Genomic DNA, 22,326 nt, shown 5'->3' with positions numbered 1-22,326 from the left:
TCTGTCAGCAAAAAGCAGTTGAAATGCTTTTGTCTAAAAGGAGAGAAATGACCAAAACCAACAAGCCCCACACAGTCTCTCTATCATGGCTACATGGAATAACAGAATAAAGAAGGTGGTGTGTTAAGTTTTGGGTGAGTATCTTCTCAGCCATGTGATTCCTGGGCATTTGTAACGTTACATGCTTCAGTCTTGAGATGCTGCACTCTAATCTAGTCTTTATGAAGGCCAATCTCCAGCACAGCCAAGTGGTGGAGATTGGGTAAACCCAGGCGGGATTTGTCCAAGTGTCTTACTTACCTGCTTTGCTGCTTTCTGACCTTAAACTGAGGAATATTTTCTGTATTTACTACAGGGCACAAAGCCAAGGCAGGAAATCCCTGTGTGAATCCTGAGGTCAATCCACCAGATCAATAATCCATTTACGTCTCACCAAACTGCACAAGCCCCCTGTGCCCACAGGCATCTTAATCTTAAAGATGCTGCATGTTATAATAATGATTTTGGCTGTCTGCGCTATATACCTGCTGCAGCAACTCATTAGTCATTCATTTCAAATGATTGCCAGTTAATAATTGAGCAACCATGAGTACAGCAGGATCGGGATCAAGCTTTAGACTTCCTCTCAAGCTGCTATGGTATACATGATGCTGTAATAAGAGTGATACTGAGCATTTAAAAAGTTTGGAAGAGATAGGAAAAGTTCTTAATTCAACACCGTAGTCGAAAAGGTTGCTATGTAGGCGAAATTGAAAGAATCGGTCATTACAGAAAAAAAGGTATTGAATCAAGAGTTCTGTTTCCAGCAATGAAATTAAATAAGTATCTAAATCTAAAGTCCCAATGTGCATGCTGACAAAATGTTTTAATCGAGGGTTAAATTTATTTAGAGTCAGATCCTCTCCTACCACGCGCTGTGTTCAACTGCCCAATTTCTCATTATCTCTCTGAAGCAGATAAGCCATATTCTTTGAAACATGGCCAATGTCAGGTCAACTCCAATTGGTCCACTGACTGAATTCATTGATTCTGTTGGTCCTAGGTGCTGTATGACGTGTGGGAGGAACAAGGAAATATTGTAGTGTAAAAAACAAAACAAAAACACATGTAAACAAAACTGAATTTTCTTTAGCAGTTCTGGTAAGTAGCTAATGGTAGCTTAGCAATACCAGCAAATGTTAGGCATTGATGTGTCCAGAATAATTATTTTTAATAGCAAACATTCTACTATCTTGCTGCTTTCCTGTTTGCTTCAAATGGTTAACTATGCTAACTGTTGTAATGTGATAACTGCTAAAAAGTGCCAGCTAGCATTAGGCTAATGTTAGCCATTAAGCATGCCTGATGTTGAAAAACAGCAGAATTTTTACTCTCACTGGAGCAAGTAACAGGCTTCCTCTTAAACTACAACCAAACATGTCTAATGTAATGTACAAAATAAACATATTTGCTATGTTAGCACTAACGTTACTGCAGGTGGCTTTTCTTTAAATGTCACTTTGTTGTTTGACTCTAAGTAGTAAAATTATATGCATCCATTTTTACTCTTTTATACATATGCTAAAGAGCACACAATGCCATTCGAGTTTAATTTTTGAAACTGGTAATAGACACGAAAAGACCAAAGAAATTTGTTTTATGGCAGTGGAGAAACTTAGAACAGTGTTTTTTTTGACAAATGACTCAAACAGCTGTTGTAATTTATCATCAAAAGCAAAAATGAATTAATTGGAGACACTATTTGTGATGGGTTACAGGGAACAGCTGCGTGTACCCTGTATCTCTGCATCTTTCCACAAGGTAGACAGTCAGTGACGGCTTCACACATAAATCAGGAAATAGCTCAGCAGCCTGGGGCCAGCATCAGCATCAGAATAAGCAAGCTGCAGTGTTTCTTATTTTGGCAGCAGCAGTGGATCCCCCTCACCCCACCCACCCACACACACACACACACACACACACACACACACACACACAGGGAAATGAGCACATATAGAGTCAGATACAGCTTGTCAGCACACAGACTACACACACCTTCTTTTCCTGCTGAAAGCTTTCAGTATAATTATAAGAGCCATGAAAAATTCATGAATGCATTTGACTGTTTGAAAAGGCTATCACCTGCTTTGGAAATGAAAACTGAGAGAAGTGAGCAGTTGGGCACCATTGGGCTAATTTGATGAGATGATAGAAATTTTTCAAACCTCAACAATCATTAACCTTTAAAACTTCAGTTTTCCATACCACATTATTTCATATATTGTGTGTTTAAGGCAAAATTTTCTCACGTGAAAGGGATGTTGGTGTCATGGTGTCGATCTGTGGAGCTGTTTGTTTTGTCCTGACTCTCTCTGACAAGCTGCAGTACGCCCAACAGCAGTACATGGTCTGCTGGGCAAGTGGGGGTGAAAGGGATATGACTGTGTGTGTGTGTGTGTGTGCGTGTATGTCTAAGTGTGAGTGTATGTGTGCCAGAAGCACCAAACGTCAAACAACATGCCGATGGACACATATGACTCATGCTGGAAGACCAAAAGGATGATTCCATGTCCTCTTTTCAGGTACACACACACATATTTATACATATATATTCCATATTCCGTGATGCAGATTCAATTACACCTTCAATGCACCATATCGTGCATGAACGCTGCAATTTTTGTATGCATTTGCATAAAATGTTCCTCAATCCTGTAGCTGTCAGCCTCATTTAAGTCAACTGTGGAGTCAGGAAAGACTGTACAGCAATGCAGAAGGTTATTTGTATGCTGTATGATGTTTGTAATATTAGGGCTGAGCAATAATCCAGTATTCTCCTATATTATGGTTCAGTAGAATATATTAAAAATAATAAATAATAATAATAATATAATGTGATAATATTCAGTTTCTCAATGTCAGACACATTCACATATATTTCTCTGTCCAAAGGATATGGCTTGTACTCTCTAACAACCTTACAGCCACCCTCAAGGTTTTCTTTTAATATGAAAGTAGCGCCATTGAGGTTTCATTTACTAATTGCATAAAGAATTAAGGCACAGATCCATTCCTCATGTAAAAAACTGGCAAACGGAAGCGTTCAGCCATCCAAAACACTGTTAGCTGAGCTCCTTCTGGTGCTGTGCCTCATCCACAAGTCAGCCAGTGGTCAGATTGTTAAGACACAGCAGTGGTTAAACTGTCTGGGCTCTGCAGTAAAAATGGACTTCCCTCCAGCTTTGTGAATATTTCTGCTTGTTTTTTGCAACAGAAATATTGCAGTGGAAAAACTATTTGAGCTATTAGCAGAGCACTTCACCAACAGAGTGAATGTGATCTCTAGCACACAAGCAGCTCAAGGCACCCACCTAATGGCATGTATTAACCCCCAAGAGTCACTTCTGCATGGGCTGTTTTTCATATGTCGTCTTCCAGCTCAAACAGTGAATGGGTGAAATTAATGGCTGTGCTGATAAAGACCTTCACACCTGCTGAGAGGTTATGAATAAGCCCACTTCTGAAGTGCAAAGGCACAGCAGCTTCATGCATATGTGTGCATGATTTACATTCACTCTCCCCGTAGTGTGACATGAGCACAATGAGACAATTGCTGCGTAATGCTACAGCTATTAGCACCTTGCATCATGACTCTGCACTATGATGGACTGTAAAAAAACAACCACTCAAATAAGAGCAGATAAGAGGTGAGGTGAGACCCCCCTCTAGAGCTCACAACATAAACCGCTATGAAGGGTTGTGAGAGGAATAACTGGATAAAGGCAAAACGATACAATGCCTCATTTTAAAGGGATCGTTCCACATTTTGACCTGACACCATCTGGAAGAGAGACGAGAAGATATCACTCTCTGTATGGTCTGTATGACAAATGTAAAGCTAGAGCGCCAAAGTGACAATTCACAGTTTTATGAAATGTTTATGTGCCTGACTATTGTTTCTAAACAGTTGCCAGGCAACCAGTTTAGACTCCAGGAAGTTACTGCTTAAAGTCAAGAAATATAGGATGAGTATGAACTTCCACACTATAAGGTATGCTAAAACGGGATGTCCAAAAACTTAAGAAGTATGTGAAATGCGTACTATCAGGAAGTGATGCAATACATGATGAACATACATACTACTGTTTATTCACACAAAAGTATGTTGAACACCAGGACACATATTGAGTACGTAGTGTATAGTTCATGATCTCAGATGCCACAAGAGCCTGGTACAGGCAAAACTGATGTCTTTACTCCTTTGTACATGCAGTGACATAATGTGTTAATTACTGAATTTAAACTGAATAAATTGAATTTATTCAAATCGTAATCTTTGAAGTCGGGATTGTTTTTATATGCTTTTTTATAATTTGATGGAAAGATAGGATTTGAAGGAGCAATCTATTTTTCCATCTGTGATTGCGTGTTCTACATTTATTGAAAACCTGCTTACACCAGGAATATAAATGTACACGCTGCAGCAAATGCTGTTGCAGGGCTCATCCAATTGTCTTTATTTTATTACTAGCTGGATGGTACTTTTAAGATGCAGCAAATCAAACCAAAATGAATTAAGCAAAGGAAGTCATTGAGGTGGTGGTGGTGGTGGTGTGTGTGTGTGTGTGGGGGGGGGTTAGGACTAAAGAGGGGACCTTAGCCTAGTCTGCTAAGTGAAACCACATCTGCTCCCTCTATATGGCCTGTGATGTGACTGGTTACCTGACATAATCCTCCCCACACATCGACAGGTTCTCCACAAACACTGAAATAAACATGCACACAGACCACCAGCCGGCCGTGCACTGCTGTGCTGCTCCACAGCGCAAACAGCGCTTACCCACGCAAACACAGTGCAGACTGGAGGCTAAAGCAGCCACATTCAACCTCACTCTTTAGACCAACGCTATCAAATGCATGCTGCCATGGCTGGCTGTACACGGTGAGCCGTGCACTCTGTTCAGTTTAGATGCATAGCTCTCAAAGGCTGCTCAGTGACCGCTTTATACGCAGCCGCGTCGGCTCAAGGGCAAGCTGAGACCAGGATTAACCAGTTACTCCCAAAGAAGGCAGCAGTCAGCAGACTCAGGGGGCTCTGCTGCTGGAGCTAAAATGAGATCTTTGCGGAAATGATGCTCTCTGGCACATGCCAGGGTTATAAGGCTGCAACATCATGTGAAATAAACACCGTATTCCCGTGTAGCGGTGACATCCAGGCGATAAAGGTAGCTGCTTCAAAACGCTCGCCCGACATTTTACGCCCTGTGTAGGTTTTCTCTCATTTCCCAGACAGAAACACGAAGGTACTGTACATATACTGTCTTATAATATCAGTATTTCTTACCCGGGCCGCCATCTTCACGGTTGTGGTAGATCAGGGATGCAGCTCGGGTCAATGATTCATAGAACAGTGAGCGGAGAGGCTCGGCAGCAGATGGGTTTATAAGCTGCAGCGCACCTTGCTCTGATTGGCTGATTCAAGCGGAAGCGTGCCGATTAGCTCGCGTGCGGCTGAGGAGGATCACTAGTGTTTGCGCCTCACAGTGAACCTCTGCTGTGCGAAAACACTCACGTGGCAGACTGATAACAGTGGGCAAAACACGGAAGACATACGGCTCACTGTGGCAGTACTGTGTCTCAAATGTCGACTGGTAATGATGCAAACCTGGCACGTGTAAACGCATTTAATTGGGCTGCCTCGTTCTTCATTGGCGACTGTAAATGCGAATATGTTGATACACCTGAACTGTCTTTAATTCCACGGCAGAAACCAAAAAATCTCATTTCTTTTGAGGTTCTGCTTCCCCTTATCATATATGTTTATTATTTACGCCATATGCTTTTGTAGAACACATTTTATTTTGGTAAATATCACCGTTACCGCGCTTCAGCACCACTGACTCCCCTGTAGCCATCTGACGGGCCCTGTACAGCAGTAATAGAATCCTGCTGAGACATGAGAAATCAGCACGCTGATGGAATATGAAGTAACCAATGGAAAATTAACAAACACCATATAGTACACAATAAGAGCAAGTAAAATGCAGTGCAACCCACTCAGTCTGTCTGTCTGCAGTTCTGAACTATAGTCCTGGATTTAGTTACTGATAGGCTGTGGGAATTGCTGTTAGAATCTGATCGATATAGACGCACTGTATATAAAATGTAAAATTATCAACAGTATGCCATTAATGATTCAATAAGTAGAAACAATCAATTAATAAACAAGTAGGAAGAGTCTGTCTCTTTACTTTCTTTCATACATTGATACCAACTGTATATATGTAAAACAGTTATCAATTTAGCATAGGATTTGTCTCTGAAATGAACAAAAATGCATCATTCTTGGTTTTACATCACATCATCTGCTGTGTAAAGGCAATTTAGACTGGTGATGCTAAAGATAATGGAGATATGATTAGTAGTAAATGTTTTATGGAAAACTGGAAGGATGAAAAGTTCCCATGGTGTTCAGTAGGAAATGTAATTTTCATCCACTTATGGGAAGTTGGAGTAAAGACACAAAATGTTATTTTCCCGAAAGTAAATGAGGTAAATCCCAGAAGCTACTCTACAGTAACACACTGTATATCACAGCTGAGATGACAATATTTGAGTCGAAGGTGAAGTGGAGGGAACTTCACTGATAAAAGCTACTGATGCAGCCATTGACAATGATGATTCAGTGCGAGAAGACCCCCTGAGTTAGTATTTAAGAAACCACCGTGACAATGTGCCCGACTAAAGTCACTGTTCCACTACCACTTTCCAACACTTCCTGTATGACTCAACATCATTGGTTCTGTTTTAAGATGTTGTGTTAAATATTTGTTTATACATAAACTGAACACTTCTATTAAATCAAATAAGCTCAAAAAGGCACAGTTGATTGCTTCATTTTCTTATACACTAAATATTACTTTTCCTTTTACCTGAAGTGCTATTTATCCATCTAGATTGTTCCAGTGTGGCTTGCAGACTTCTGGAGATATTGATTGTAGTGATGTCTGCCGAAAGATGATTGAACAAAAAGTTACTTTGCTTGTGGTCTTCAAAAGGCTATTTTTTGGTTCTATGTCTATGTCTATGAAACCATGTTGTGAGCAACCATCATGTAGGAACTATTTTTTAGGAACTATTACCATATCACTGTGCAGAAGGAAATGTGAATCTACTCATGGACAAGAGGCTTGTGCTTGTGACAGGGTGGGATGTAAACATTAATGCTGTCCTCCTCATCTGAGCCGTAATGTTAGCAAGTCTAGTTAGCTTGCCCCTCATTCATGAACAAATGCCCTGTTCCTTCTGTATGGTGATGCTGAAAGAAAATATCATGAAACTGCTTACAATAAGGTCTGTGGATCTTGAGCAGCGTGATAGTAATGATTTCTGATCATTTTCAAATGTATTTTTTGGTTCTTTGAGCACCACAAGCTCGATGCCATCTAGTTTTTGTTATACTGGAAAAAAGGCAGACATCTCTACTCTTGGTGAGTCATCTACACACACTACACCCACTTAGACACTGAAAGCCAGCAAGCGATAATTGCATTGCCTATTATGGGTTTCTTTCCTGGACAGGAGATCTCAAGACTCCCCAAATGCCACTTCATCCCTGTACTAAATCTAATCTACAGCAGCCTCACCTAACATAACATATCTATGAAACCACATGACATGAGAAATAAACAAAGAAAACCATGCTTGTAAAGATTTTTATATAAAGTACCTGTAACAGTTGATCAAATTATTCTTATTTCTCACATACATATTCATACATCCACATAGTAACAGACTGCAGCATCAGCACTCTAGTAACACTAGTAGCCTTGACTTTTGTTCAACAAAGATTCTTGTTTACACAATATGATTCACAAATGAAAAGAAGGAAAACCATAATAACTTCATCATCATTATCATAAGCTTCATATGTTACACGACTTTTTGTCTTGTACGTGTTGCAAGATAAAATATGGCACATAGTTATGAATTGATCAACGGTGAGAGCATGTATTGGAGGAGGGGGCGTAGTCAACCCATACCTCTCTCTAATTCTAGACAAAGGTTCATTCAGAGGACAAGTTTTCCATCCTCGTTCCTTGTTTCTTTTATAATGTCCCTGCAGAGTTGGATGGACCGGAGCAGGCGGAGGCAAAAACTTTGAGGAATCTCTGGGGATTTTTGCTCACCCGTTCCTTTGTTTCACAGAGAAATGCATCATACCTCCTTTCGTCTGTCAAAAGCTGTCATCTGACATCCATGTGATATTGAATACTCAACACTCTGAGTATGTGTGTGTTGGGCGGAGGGGGTGGGGGTGTTTTTAAGGATGGGCGTCCTGTTTAACATTTAACAGTAATAGCAGAATTAACCCCTGCAGCAGTGATTGTTTAATCAGCTCAGTGACTGTAACTGGACACAGCCTTGGATTTGTTTTAGCAATATACAGAGTAATGTCGAGAGATACTTGACATTTCAGGAGTTCAAAAGTGTAAGAACAGGGTTTAAGAATGTGTTTATTTATTAAGGTAAACTGCACTCATTAGCATGACTGACTAACTAATTAGCTTACTGGCAACATCAGTAACCCAGCCTTAACTCCAGGGCCAAGGAGCACGCACAGTATTTTAGTTTGTGGGGCTGCAAGTTACATAGGCATATTAACGAATAGCACATCCTCTGTGCAGTATTGTGCCATTGTGGACGCAAAGAATTTAATCTAAGAGCATTTTACAAACGAGCATCCACTGACTGCTTTTCGCATGGCACAGCTAGCTTTAGCCATTGTTACTACACAGTGTTACTTTTGTCAAACATATTAAGAGTGAAAAAAACACATCTTACATTTTTGCTTAACATAGTTACAATATTAGGACTGGATCCACGGGGCAATACTAGAACAATACTTTTTATTTTTGTATTTTCTGCATCATCTGGCAAGGATGCAAACTATTAAGTTTAGTGTGATATTGAATATGTAGCCATCAATTGCATATTCTAGAGCCCTTTTACATAATGGGTTACCTAGAAACAATAGCCAGTCAGACAGCATGTAACTTATCAAGCTAACATTAGCTTAATTAGCTAACTAAAACCCACCAGTTGCCAGCCAAAATTGACCATTGCCAACTGGAAATAAAAAGCTGACCAGCAAATATTTTGTCTATCTCTGTGTGAAATCGTAACCATAAATCACCTGATCATCATTAATCATTGTAAATTTGGGCTTGTGTGAACAGAAAGTTTGACAGTAGCAACAGTTACTAAACAGTTACTGGTGGAGCTTTGCAAACATTCAATTGAGCTTAAAGCTTTACAGCAGTTACAACCCTTTTTGACTTTAAAGTCAATACATTAAAACATTAAAGTCTATCGTTCCTCTACCGAATCTGGATGATAGTTGAACCACTGTATTGTACAAAAACATAAATTTATTTTTTATTACCACGACTTCTTCAGTTCTTTCGGGTTCACCAAATGGAAAAGAGGATGTGTCATGCTTGTACTCAGTTGTCCTTCTTTATCTTTAAGCTGTTTTCATATAATTCCTCCCAAACCAAATAATTGAGATCGATACAACTAATTAAGAAAATGATGATTATACAACAGTAAACCCGGGAATGCCATTCAGAGAAATGCTACTTATATACGTATACTGTTTAACCCATCAGAAACAGCTAGGAAGAAGGACGTGTAAACAAGCTTGTTTGCCATGGATTCATTCTTCATGTGCATATATGTCTCATGAGGTCTGACTCTGCATCAAGGCTACATTATTTTTACAGCATTATACCTACTGCAGCCCAATCATCTGAACACAAAACACAACAAGAGTTAAAACATCACCTGCATCAGGGAGACACCCAGTCTGGAAACAGACATGATATTCTGCTTTTAAAATTCAGTTCCACATGTCTTTTAAATAAACACAGCACTGTTGTTTTGTCATATGAAATAGCAGGCCAGTTATACTTTTTTGGAAATTATATACTGATTTACAGAATGAATCTGAATGCTCCAGCTTTGGATGACTCCAATTTTGGCTTACAATTTGCAAAGTGACACATAAAACTTCACTGTGTATTAAAAATCACAATTTTGACTCACTGATTCACTTCTTTGACACCTGAACAAAGTTCTTTCATAGTCTATATCTCTGACATAATGTAGCAACAATGTGAAAAAGCTTATTTACGATTCCTCTATAGTCTTTCTTGTTCGGCAGGCAGAGACTTTGAGTTGGCTCATGTTTCTTTGTGTTTTGTTGTATGAAATAAAGAGTCTTTAGAACGATATGGCACAATATCTCTGCCCCTGTTTAAGAAGGCAGAGCTTTTCTAAAATTGTGGGTAGTTTATTGGCTACAGTTAGACTTAGTGATGTGATGTCATCAAGGAAAGGAATCTTTTGACACACATGGCTGGTTTTTTACGTTATGCTCAGCTGTATGAGGTCATCAGGGTCATCACTGCTCACTGGTCATCACTACAAAGATACAAATTGGGTGTTGGTGGGTTTAAAAGAGCGATGCCCGAAATCCATTTGCGTTACGAGAAAGGTAGGATCAACCATTTTTGGAGCTTGACCCACAGTTAGGATTAAAAGTCAGTATATCTTTTTTTGAAGCCCACTTAGGTCACGACTGGTTTTTTAAAGAGGAAACTATTGGAGAGTTTTCTTAGGCCCCTAAGCACCATGGAGCCAAGAATAGCAGACATCCTGATGATGGTCCAATGTCTGGACTTGCCTGTATCAGTGTATGTGTAGCATAAGAGAAGGTACAACTAGCCTTTCACGCATTTCCTTCATTTTAGAGATTTTGTGCCAAATTGCATGGACGTCACATCACTGAGTCTAGCTTTCAGCAGTTCAGCAGTTCAGCAAAGCGACCACTCAGCCTCTTCTAACATGTTGTGCGGTGTGCCCAACACAAAGCAGCATGCTAGGAAACCTATAGAAGCACACATGCATGTCAAACAACTCAGTGGATAAGTAAGCCATCGTGTCAGCAGACCAGAAAATCTCTAAATATGGGACAACTGGACTGGACTGGACCACACCAAACAGGACATGACCAGTGTAGACCAGACTGGGGCAGATGGAGAGAGGAAGAGAGAGAATCTGTGTCATTTTAGTTTGTTGTTGTGGAGAGTAATGAGCCAAGGAAAGAGGAGAGAGGAGTAAGGGTGGGTAGGACACTTTAAACAGCAGAGAAGGTCTCTTGAGCCGAGCGCCAACAGCAACATCAAAGTGTTGTTTTGGATGAAAAGTCACATCTACGCTTGTAGTGTCAGCCCCCGCCCATACGCACCTGGAACATAATCACCTTTTCTCTCATTCTAACGTGTGTAGCCACTGGTTGAAATAGATCACATGATCTACTCTCTGACCATGTCCTCCATGATCCAGCTCCACCATTCACCATCATTCATACAGTATGAAGCACAGACTATGAGTGCAGGATTTTAAAACTGCAATCTTTCTTTCTTTCGTTCTTTCTTTCTAGTTCGCTTTCTTTCTTTCTTTCTTTCAGTAAACAATGTCCTGTGGTCATTCAGGACAGCACCAATATGGACTGCAGGAGAAAGTGCAGGGGAACAGGCAGGAATGAAATAATTCCCATGTAAAATATGCCCTGGAGGGGTCTGTATTGCATTTTCCCATGTTTTTGTCAATGTAAACAGCTTACAGAAGGGCTTGTTTAATGAATATTCATCTGTGCCCAAGGGATTAAAGTTTCTTACTTTAAAAAATAAATAGTGATCTCCCAATTCATATCGGATTAGGCTGGATAAACTCAAATGTTCCCTCAAAAGTACAGTACTTTATGTGAGATGATAATGAATTAATCCACTACAGTACAATTAAATTAAATTTCACGGTCTGGCAAGTTTGCAGACTAGATCTCGTACTCATCTTTGCTCTATTTAATGCTTTTAAAGTTTCAACAGTGGACCTTGCCGCCAGTGTTGGTGAGTGCAATAAGCTAGGGCAGGACTACAGGAATAAGGTAAAGTGGAGTTGGCAATAAGCAGGTGACTATGTGCAACAACATATGAAGTAACCTCATGCATGGTGGTTCTTGTTTATCATTACCCTGACATTTCTCTATAGCAAAAATGCCAGGATACTATCACACAATATCACCGCATCAATATACTGTATCTTTAATAATATCCCCCTTTAATTTGTAAATCTGTGTTGTCTGGCGTTTCTAAACTCGTTCATGTTTATCAAAAGAGAGAAAATTACTTCCCACCATTTCTTATCTCACTGAAACAAGATACAGGTCAGGCTGATGCATGTCTCTAGACCTGAGGCAACAGATACAAGTGATGGCTATCTCTTTCTCACAGCCTGTTAATGTCACATCACCAACCCCGCTGGCAAAACATAGCTCTCTTCGTCTGTGTTGTCAGTTACACTGTTCTTGCAAGACGGTAATCATATCTCCGCCTTAAAGCTTTTTATCGTCACATCCTGGTGTGGGATACCGAAAAGTGGCCTCTCTGTCTTGAGAATCTAATCAGATCCAATCACATCAAATAATGAGGCTGAGAGTCTGGCCAGTAAACCTGATTTTACCAGCTTTGTTGCGGTGAAAATACCCCGTAGGCTAAGTGCTGCCTTCAGGTGAGACACTACAGGTCAGTTAATGCCTGTGTCTCAAAACTCAAAGGATTGAAACGATCTGTTTAATCGCAGAAGCTCTTTGTTCTGTGGGACAAACAGGAAATGTGATTAATTATAAACCAATAGAGACGCCAGACAACAGTACTGTTCCAAAGTATCGCTGCACTGCCTTACATTAGGCTATCTGTCCTCAACCTGTTCATCAATCTTTCTATCCGTCCTTGCCCCCCGCCCCCCCAGCTCCTTCTTATCGGTCAAGGCCTATGAGGAGTTTGGTCTTCTCCTCTTCTTTCTTGCTCTCGTTCTTCAGGTCAGCGAACACCTGGGTGAAGAAATGCGGGTCGGTGTTGATCTGGAGCATCTTGCCGCTCATGCGGTTGATGATCTCCAGGCAGCGGTCCCAGAAGGCTTCCTTCTCCGCCTCCACCAGGAAGGGCTTCAGTGGATAGGAGATCTCATTGCCCATGTAGGAGTAGGACAGATAGAGGCAGGTGAGAAGTGAGGCCTGCAGCTCGCGCTCCGAGGCCACCTCGGATGAGACCACATCGCGACACAGCATGTAGAGGAAGACCACATTGGCCGGCGTGATGAAGCCTTGATCCTGCCAGCCCTGCAGGAGGAGAGAGCGGTCCACACTGCGCAGCCACAGCACCGGATCTGTTGGGGAAAGACGCTTCAGGCGATAACACCGACGGCACAGGAACTCACCCAGGCTGCGCATCAGTTCGCTGGTGGAGGCCTGGGTTGGAGAGACACAACAAAATAGAAAAGAGGGAAGGCAAGAACAAGGATTGGGGGAAAGGATTTGTGAAAGGAGGTGTCAGTGAGTTTATGTAGCATAATATGATTAAATGCTTTCTAATGTTTAGTAAAACTCTTTCTGTGATAGCGAAATGAAACAGTTGGGATTAGGTTTACCTGGACGATGACACGCTTTGGCGTGCCAGCTGCAGTAGAAGGCTGTATCCCAGAGCCTGTGAGGGAATTCTTTTTGGCAGCAACTGTTACTACATTAGCCAGGGTCTTGGAGGTGGGCAGCTGGGAGGAGGTAGTGGTGCTAGTGGCTGAGGGGTCCTGGCTTGATGAGTAAGACGAAAGGTTAGCGCAGGATTGAGACTTCTTCAGCTTCAGACTGTTGGAGGCTGAGTTGGTCATGGCAGTGGTGTGGCCATCCGGAGAGCTCCCTTTTCCGCCGTCCCCACCTTCCGACTGCAGCTTCTTGGAGCCCTTCCTCTTTGCCGATACAGCCACAATGCGTTTCCATGGCAACACATTGATGATAGAGGGGCGTTTGAGGGACTTAGCCGCTGCTGCTGCAGCATCCTTAGCGTTTTTGCTGTTCTGGACCGCTGTGTAATGGCCTACTGTGGCCGGGCCGTCCTCAAACAGAACTGCCTTGCGGTAGCTGGGAGACAGAGACAGTACTGTACCCATGCTGGCTGCTCAAGAGTTAGCAGTAAGACACAGGGAGGGTGGAGTTGTTAGTGGTGGGGGATAAGCTCTTTGGCTGGCCTAGACAAAGAGCTTTGAGAGAACCAAAGTGTCTCACTTCTGGAGGGAATCGAACCTGCGAGCAAAAAACAGCATGGAGTGGCCATTAGTTACAATACATGTAGGAAACATAACGCAGTTATTAGTTACAAATAATTAATAACCAAATTATTGAAGTTCTTTAAAAAAAAACTTTTAAATTTCATTTCAAGGTGCATTTTATTTTACTTTCAACAGGTGGAGTTTAATAAGTTTTCATGGCTAATGGAGTTTGTTCAGTATGGATCAAGAAAGACTTGTTGCTGTCCCTGAGCAGTCAATCATGACATCTGAGCAAAGCCCTGAAAGCTCCATAAAACACTAAGTGGAACTTGGGTTAAGTGCTTTTCTGTCAAACCATCCCTTTTACTTGTATTTTGGAGAGCCAGTCAGAAGGAAACCTTGATAAACTTTAAAGGGCAAATTCACCATTTACCTTTGATGAAACGTAATTAATTTACAGGATATTATGCGTAAATGGTTTTCTTATGTTACCTTTGAAATCTCAGCGGGAGTGAAAACACATTGCACATTCTACAGCGGCATACCTCGATGAAATTCCTTCACAGCAATGTAGAGGGAAAAAATTCACTTGTTTAACAAATGCAACAGTGGTCACGTAAAGGTGTCCGCGTCTAGTTTACTAGCCTCGGGTTTAGTAGAGGAGACCACAGCAACCACTAATGCAATTTAATTCGGTTTTCGTCTGCTTTTATGTTTTTATGATTAAACGTCGTTGCTGATGTCTCTACAGCATATGCATGGCCCCTCACGGCAGCTGAACACAGGCCTGCCGCCGCTCCAGTGTTCATCAATGTTATATAAGAAGCAAGACAAGGCCACAGAGGCGTGAGAAAGAAATGTGCGCCAGCATCCATCTTAGCTTCAAAATGGAAGCCTTGAAAACAGCCCCTCCAACACAGGGCAGCTTCAGGCCTGTGCTCTCACGCCAACCGCGTCAACTGAGCAGGTTGTCTTTAATGTTCGAATAATTCATTTTGTTTTGGCCACACAAGCCCTCTAAATAATGAAGAATAGAGCGGTCACACACCTGTGAATTAAGTGATTAAGCCCATATTGTTGGCTTTATCTACCCCCCCTTCAGTAGGTTGGTTTATCATTTGCGGGGCTAAAAAAAAATAAATAAATGCAGTTGTCATATGCAACAAAACAATCCTCCGTGTTTTCCTACCTTCTAATTAATCGATTCTTCTTGTGGAATCCATATATCACACCTTGACCCCCTTGCTGCCGGGCAAATGCGGTCAAAATGTGAAAATGCTTTCCAACCCGTTCTGCTCGGTTCCCACACCGCCAAAACAGACTGTCCCGGGTCCAGGGCGTGAATACGGGTCTGTCCCTGCTGATTTACAACCCCCACCGTTACAGGCCGATAGGTTTGGTTCTCAAACCTTCATTTATAAAAAGTCCCCCGCTCCTCGATGGGAATACAGATGCGAAGCAGGTGCGAAATGTGCTTCACTCCTTCGCTCGCAGCGAGTAGGAAGATGTCTTCCATTGAGAGCTGAAAATCTATACGGTCACGGCTGTTAATGTGCCGCTACGATGCTCGTCCGTCAGACATAAATAAAACAGCAGATATCGGCCAAACAAGCTAAATCACAACAAAGGTGGAGAATACCGAGATACAGGAAAAATGGCCACCATGAATTCCAAAAATAGACGACAGCTCATACCCTCAGCTATGCAAACCTGCCTGAGAGAGAGAGACCCGTCGCTTTGATGCGGGCATCTGCAGTTATTCGGGTTGGATGTGGGAGAGAAACGGCGCCCTCTCATTGGCTGATGCCGGGATGCTGCCGCTGCTGCTGCTGCTGTTGACCGTCGCTGTCGCAGCCGCGCCGCTGAAGCCATTGGCCGTCGACGGGCTTCAGCCTATCGGAGAGTTCGCTGTCCGAGGTGCTGAACCAGCCGAGCAGATGTGACAGAGCTGGTGCTGAGGCGGAGCAGGCTGCCAGCTGCTGCTGCTGCTGCTGAAGATGAACGCGGAGGGGTTTATGAACCACTTGGAGTAGGCCGAGCCTCACCGAGAGATCTACACTGTCTGCAGACAAATGTGCCCTTGTGATGCTGTGACTGCCCAAGAGTTTATATGCTTTATATCCCCGGGGGAGGGGGTACTCTTATCATTAGACAGAAGGAGAATTTCCTCCCTTTGATTATTTACTAGTAATAAACCAGTGGTGGGAGAGCACATTGCTCAATTCTCGTGTAGGCAGACTGCACAATTTCGAGGTAGGCTGAGAAGTGACATTGTCTGCTATATGTAATAATATATATTTAAGGGACATTTTATTTTACTGATAATACGTTTGTTTTAGTCAGATTTTGTTTGCAGGGCTTGTATTGTACTAAAGTTTTTTTACATTAATATATTTAAAATTGTCAAAGATCTGAATACTTCTGAATACTACTTCTGCCTCCCCTGAATATTCTAACGTTATATGGTGTTTATTTGTACATTTATTAAAAGTTTTATATAATATTTGGTACTATATATTGGAAAAATAGAGACAACATTCAATTAGTAGGCTTCCAATCAATGCATTCAATGAAATGCTAATTCAGAATAAAGATTATTTTATTTCTCAATCAGCAGATGACATCTGTACAGATGAGAGTAGAGTTCAGCAAAAAATACAGATTTTAAATAAATTCTGAATGTTTGCATTTGTTTTGCATTTAAATGGATAATTTGAATTTGCCATTATTTCCATAATAACTACCAGTAAGAAGTACTTCACTGATTTTAGTATTACACTGTCATAAAGATGGGGAACTCGCAATACACACACACAAACACAAAAAAAGAAGAGTCAAAATTGGTATAGCAGAAGCCAAGAAATGCTGACCTTTAGTCCCTGTTATGAGTCAAGCTTCAATGATGCTAAATCCATCCTACAGTTCCCATAATGCAATTAAACTTTGCCTGCTTGGTAATCATCATTTAAATCCAATTCATTACAACCGAATTGCTGCAGTTAGTGGATTTGCTTGCATGGGAAAAGTACATATGTTTTCACACTGTTCACCGATAGCAAGTCATCTTGGCAGAGTTAAACTTTGCTGGGACAGAGAGCTTTAGAATCCAAAGAAGAAGAAGTTATGTTTGTTTATTACCTGTCTTGCACTATTTGCTTTTATTTCACCTCCTCTGTGGAACATAGACTGCTGCACAAAAGAGAGGGGAGTCGAAGGCACAAATACATTTTTGAGTTGCTTGAATTTATTGGCTTGTTAGCAACTGAACAAAGCTAACCAGATAACTACTCTGCAAACTAAATGTTAGTTACCTTGTCAGCTACAAGAGCTTTATTTTCCCCCTTCAGTAACTTTTATTTTCCAGGAAATGATGCACACTGCTGAGCTAAATGCCAGAGAAACTATGGAGCTAATGTCACTGGCTCGTGCAGGCCAAGCCAACTAGTGTGTTAGCTGATAGCTTGCCAGATACAGACACTATGGCCGTGCAGGCATTTGCTACATCACCAAGCTTCTAGAATGCCATTTTAAGGCTACCCTAGGTCAGTCACAGCAATCTGCAGATTTTTAGCCCAGAAAACATAGCTGCAGATTCAAGTTCCAGTGGTCCTGACTGGGTGGACTGGGGACCATGTGAGATTTGTTGTAAATAATGTAAAATCAGCATGTCTTTACATGAGTGTGGCCTGTACTGGACGATAACAGGTCCAGCTGTTATGCCATTCTCTATCTCAAACGTGAAGAATGCCTTGGAGAAGCGGCTTAGCTCTTTTGACTGAGCTGGACAGGTTGCATCATTCCTCTACACATCCACACTGTATGTACAGTTTTATTTCCAGCTGGTTTCAGCTTTGACCTGTGTGATTTCAGCAGTCACACTTATGTTGTTTTGATTTGATTTTATTCTATGTATTTATTGATTTTTTGTCATGTATCTCCTCCTGCAATGTTATCAAGACAATTCACATGTTAAATGTGGAAAGTCGTGGTAATATTTGTCTGTTGCCTTCCACCCTCATGACCTCAGATGCTGCTGATATGTGGCACCAAACCATTAATACCCAAACCTTGGTGTTCTAAATAAGGTGCTGTAACTCTATATATTCTTTCATCAGATGACAGACCTGTTAGGCACTAGTCACCTGATTGCTGGTAAGCTGTTTAAAACATAGTAATATATAGAAAGGAGAGCTGACAAAGTGATCATTGTAATACATTTATTGAATATGTTTATCAATTTTTCACAAGGATGCACTTAACAAAGCAAAACAGCCTGCCAAATCCTTAGATCCCAAAGTGATCAACAATCTGTGGGATGCACTGGAACAAGCCCATTTCCCCCCGTCAGGGGGAAGGTACACAGGATCTCTAATCTGTGGTCAACAGACATTGGAATATTGGATCCATTGGGTCCTGTGCATTGAGGGACGCGGGGCATCCAGGTTGTGGGCCCTGCTGCTGAAACACTGCTGTTGCCATGGAGAATTGATGAATGAATTTGGTCTGCAATGTTTAGGTCGGTGGTGTGTGTCAAAGGACCCAAGGTTTCCCTGCAGACCATTGCAAACATATGATTCATTTTATTCACTTCACTTGTCAGTGGTTTCATGTTGTAGCTGATTGGTGTAAATGCAAATAAAAGCATCCACTGAAATAAATTTCATAGCCTAAAAGACTACAAGAATGGGATATGATATCCAACCCGTATTCCAAAGAGGTTATAATTCTGTGCAAAACATTAAAAGTACTACATAGGCTCGGGACCTCTTCAGAAAACTGTTGTTGATAAACATAGTTAATTTGCAGGTGATTGCAATGTAGATGGAAAAAAATATATATAAACATGAAAACATGACTTCTAAAATGGTCAGTGGAAATATAAAGTAGGGCAACATATGATTTTTAGTGAACTGGACAAATCATGTGGTACTATGGTGGTGATGCAATGTTAGGGAGTGGATTAATTACAGGTAGGAATGATGGGAATTCAGTTAGTTGAAGTACTTTAAAATTTATTGAGACTGATTTACTGCTACTACTATTACTACTACTTCTACAACAACAACAACAATAATAATGATAACAACAGTGTAATAGATTGCTTCCATTTTCATAATTGCTGACAGCGAAACCATTTTAGCAGCGTTGAACTACATGACCCATCATGCACTCCGCGCCTGCGCACATCAATGTCCGGTGAACGAGGTTAAAAGCTGAAATGTTTTGTTTTTTGAGTCTTCCCCAACTTTAGCAAGTTTGTTAGAAGAACTCTCTGTACGTATGTAACTGCACACTTGGTTTTAACACTACACATGGATGCCTTGCACAGACATCGTTCACTCTATAAAGGAACGACTCCGCCATGGAAAGAAACTTACCGCAAAGTGAGAAACCAAACGTTGACTTGTCAGTTAGCTAGCTAGCTGGTGCCGCTAGCATTGGAAACGATACTTGACAGAGTTAACTATTGGTATTAATTCGTGTTGTGTTCCGTTGTTTCTTTCGTAGCGCTGTGTAGACAGGCTAAAAAACAGTCGGTCGCGGTTGCTGGAGAGATATCGGCAGATGGGAGAGAACCAGCAGCCCAGCGGCTCCGGGGCCTCCATCATCGTCCAGGAGGTCATGGAGGAGGAGTGGACAGCCCTGCAGTCAGAGGACCGCAGACTGCCTTCGCTTTGGGGGCCAGAGGGCATGAAAGAGGTCGGTGTCTGTCAGTCTGCGTCTACACTCTCAGATGTATGGTCCTCGAGATAGCCAGCTGTACGTTAGCCTTCAGATTTCACTGCACTTTTACTAGAAAGTTGTCACAGATGTCAAAATAAGTGAGATCAGCTCGTAAAAACAGTAGACTCAGTAATGCGAGACCTGATGAGAAAGCAAAGACTCAGGGATGCGATCATCTGGAGCGCCGAGAGCTAAATTATCTTGTCTGGGTTCTGTAACCGAGTTTAGGACTGCTCTCTGTTCTAAACAGATGTTCAGTGTCATGAAGGAGTATGATGAACTGGCAGTACTCGAAGAAATCCAACAGGAGCTGCAGTCTCAAGGTAAAACATGTCTGTGAATGAAACCAACCTGTTTTTATTTTATTTTATTCAAACTCCTGACTGTAGATATTAAAATGAATGTCTAGCAAAATAAGTTGAAACTTCCAAAAAAAAAACAAAAAGAAAAACATGAAAATGTTATGCTTTTCTTTGTGGAACAGAAATGTGTATTATTGAAGAGTACGAGAAGAACCTGCAGTTTGAGCAGCAGTACATATCGTCTGTTGTGGAAGGGATGGAGGAGATGCATATTATTTGCCCCATATGTCACACGTAAGTCCAAGAAATGACTTCTGTAGCATCAGGTATTGACAAAACCAGTAAGCGATCAGTTTTCAACTGCAGTCAGTTAACACATATCTTGTACATTCAGACATGTGGAAATCTGTCATTGCTAGCTTATATCAGCGTCATGCTTCTTGTGTCTCGCAGGAGAAACTTGAACATCAACAGCCATTTCATCTCCTGCCCCTGTGGACTGTACATTAACACTAAGGTTTGTTTGTTTGTTAAACTCTGTCTTGTTCAAACTGAGGGACAGTTGAGGGAACTTGGTTTTATATAACAGAATATGTTGTAAAAATATTATGTCAGTCAAAGTTGTGAGAAGGTCGTATTTTCACCTTTTGAGCCAAAGTATCCTTGGCGCAGATGGCTGTGATTTCCATCAGAAGTCGCACTTCTTTTTCTTTTTGGAGTCATAACTCTGGCTAATCTGAACACACAGACATGATCCTTGTATTGTAGATTCAGTGTGACTTAAACCTCCCAACAGTCATCAAGTTTTTTAAGGTTTTAAGTCCAATCAGCGTGATTTTGCTCTCAATCCCTCTTTAGAAAACTTGTAAACATACAAAAAACATGTAAAAAAAAAATATGTTTTGATGACTCTGCGAAAAACTGTAAATAACGGAAGAGAAAACCAAGAAAAAAAGCATAAAGTTCTGTCAAGTACATAAATAATGGCTTTTGCTAAAATGCTGCAACGTCGCACACCTTGTCTCCAGAAACGGAACATCACACCCGACGTCCTGCAGAATCTCCTTGAGTCCAGGGTGTCGGAGCACATGGAGAACTGCCTCCACAATCCCGTCTTCTCTGTAGCATCCAATACAGACAGCCTTCCCAACCTGATGATAAGCTGTAAGGTACGGTGTGGTCCATGTCAAGTCGTTTTTAAAGAAGTTTCAGGAAGTTCATACCAAAACAAATCTGTAGCTTAAGTGTTAAAACCTTGCTGCCAACACGGATGCAGGTCTTTGGGTCCTAATAGGTCCCTAAAGGAAAAATAATGAGTGTGCCACACAAATGTGCCAGTTGTGTCAAGTTAATTGTTGTTTTTTGTGCTTTCAGGTGTGTGACTACCTGTCCATTGTGCTGTGAAAGCAGTCGTGCTTGTCATGAGTTAGTGAACTTGTGAGATTTAGTTTGAGTTTTTTGTACTCTCTGTGTATTTTCTGATAATAAAGGTTATTTTTTTATATCCAGTGTGTAGATGTTTTTGTTCTGTGTGCTATCACTTCTCTTACTGCTGTTTTGCAAGCATTTTATACTGAAGTTATGAAAAATGTGTGTATTCATTGTTATAGTAAGTGTGAAGACATTCAAATTCTTTAAATAAAACTTGAGTGCTATACTTCATTGCAGAAGGAGCTGAAACTATGACTCTTTTATAATGGTAAAACTGTGATTCTATGCTTTAAGAGTAATGTGTGTAAGCCTGATATTGTGCTTGGAGTCCTGCAGATTTCTCTCCTTGTCCACCTTTTCAGGGCTTTTTTAATCCCATATTCAAAGTAAGCTTGACGTGTAACTGTAATGCACCCTCCTATACTGTAAACACAGAGCTGTTATTGCAGTGCAGATCACAGACAGGGAAATGATTTAAACGAAATGTTTATTTAAATTCTTAAAATTCTTACATCTTCTCTGTATTTTCCTGATGCTGATGCCCAGATGATCTCTTCAGCTGCTCTGATTTGTTGGAGTGAATTTCACACAAATATCAGGATACATATTCCTTATGCTGCAAAATCAACTCTTTCAGCGTATCCACAGTTTTGAATTTGAAGCATAGTATAATCATGTAGAATATAATACTCAAAAACACATTAATAAGGATAATAAAAGAAAT

General features: G+C 41.1%; 3 protein-coding genes across 4 annotated transcripts in view; 1 reads left to right on the top strand and 2 right to left on the bottom strand.

Annotated features, from left to right (window-relative positions):
• Positions 1-5,546, bottom strand: part of LOC124073755 (vesicle-fusing ATPase) — a 34,183-nt gene extending 28,637 nt beyond the window's left edge. The window contains exon 1 of one of the 2 annotated variants that reach the window (XM_046416214.1): positions 5,324-5,546. In XM_046416214.1, coding sequence (XP_046272170.1) covers positions 5,324-5,335 — 12 coding nt within the window. In that variant the 5' untranslated portion in view covers positions 5,336-5,546. The remainder of the gene's footprint in view (positions 1-5,323) is intronic. The other variant, XM_046416215.1, reaches the window with a different exon arrangement.
• A 5,478-nt stretch (positions 5,547-11,024) lies between these two features.
• Positions 11,025-15,824, bottom strand: LOC124073928 (cyclin-dependent kinase 5 activator 1-like). Its single transcript, XM_046416499.1, has 3 exons — positions 15,335-15,824; positions 13,531-14,179; positions 11,025-13,351 (listed from the first exon to the last, which is right to left on the bottom strand). The coding sequence occupies exons 2-3, from the start codon at positions 14,044-14,046 to the stop codon at positions 12,860-12,862; spliced, it is 1,008 nt and encodes a 335-aa protein (XP_046272455.1). The 5' UTR covers positions 14,047-14,179; positions 15,335-15,824; the 3' UTR covers positions 11,025-12,859.
• A 3,489-nt stretch (positions 15,825-19,313) lies between these two features.
• Positions 19,314-21,679, top strand: rpain (RPA interacting protein). The gene is made up of 7 exons (XM_046416497.1): positions 19,314-19,529; positions 19,654-19,845; positions 20,120-20,192; positions 20,354-20,465; positions 20,625-20,688; positions 21,200-21,340; positions 21,546-21,679. Exons 1-7 carry the CDS (start codon positions 19,458-19,460, stop codon positions 21,573-21,575), a joined length of 684 nt encoding a protein of 227 aa, XP_046272453.1. The 5' UTR covers positions 19,314-19,457; the 3' UTR covers positions 21,576-21,679.
• Positions 21,680-22,326: the final 647 nt, after the last annotated feature.

The sequence above is a fragment of the Scatophagus argus genome, chromosome 16 (assembly GCF_020382885.2).
Source record: "Scatophagus argus isolate fScaArg1 chromosome 16, fScaArg1.pri, whole genome shotgun sequence".
In the NCBI taxonomy this organism is placed as follows: Eukaryota; Metazoa; Chordata; class Actinopteri; family Scatophagidae; genus Scatophagus; species Scatophagus argus.
The sequence above is the reverse complement of the archived record's forward strand: the minus strand, read 5'-3'. Positions and strand labels throughout refer to the sequence as shown.

Coding starts and splice junctions, on each gene's coding strand:
- LOC124073928 (XM_046416499.1), bottom strand. CDS start 14,046: ATGGGTACAGTACTGTCTCTGTCTCCCAGCTACCGCAAGGCAGTTCTG. Junction 13,352..13,530: donor CAAAGCGTGTCATCGTCCAG/GTAAACCTAATC, acceptor TCTCCAACCCAG/GCCTCCACCAGCGAACTGAT.
- rpain (XM_046416497.1), top strand. CDS start 19,458: ATGGATGCCTTGCACAGACATCGTTCACTCTATAAAGGAACGACTCCG. Junction 19,846..20,119: donor GGCCAGAGGGCATGAAAGAG/GTCGGTGTCTGT, acceptor TGTTCTAAACAG/ATGTTCAGTGTCATGAAGGA. Junction 20,466..20,624: donor ATTTGCCCCATATGTCACAC/GTAAGTCCAAGA, acceptor TGTGTCTCGCAG/GAGAAACTTGAACATCAACA.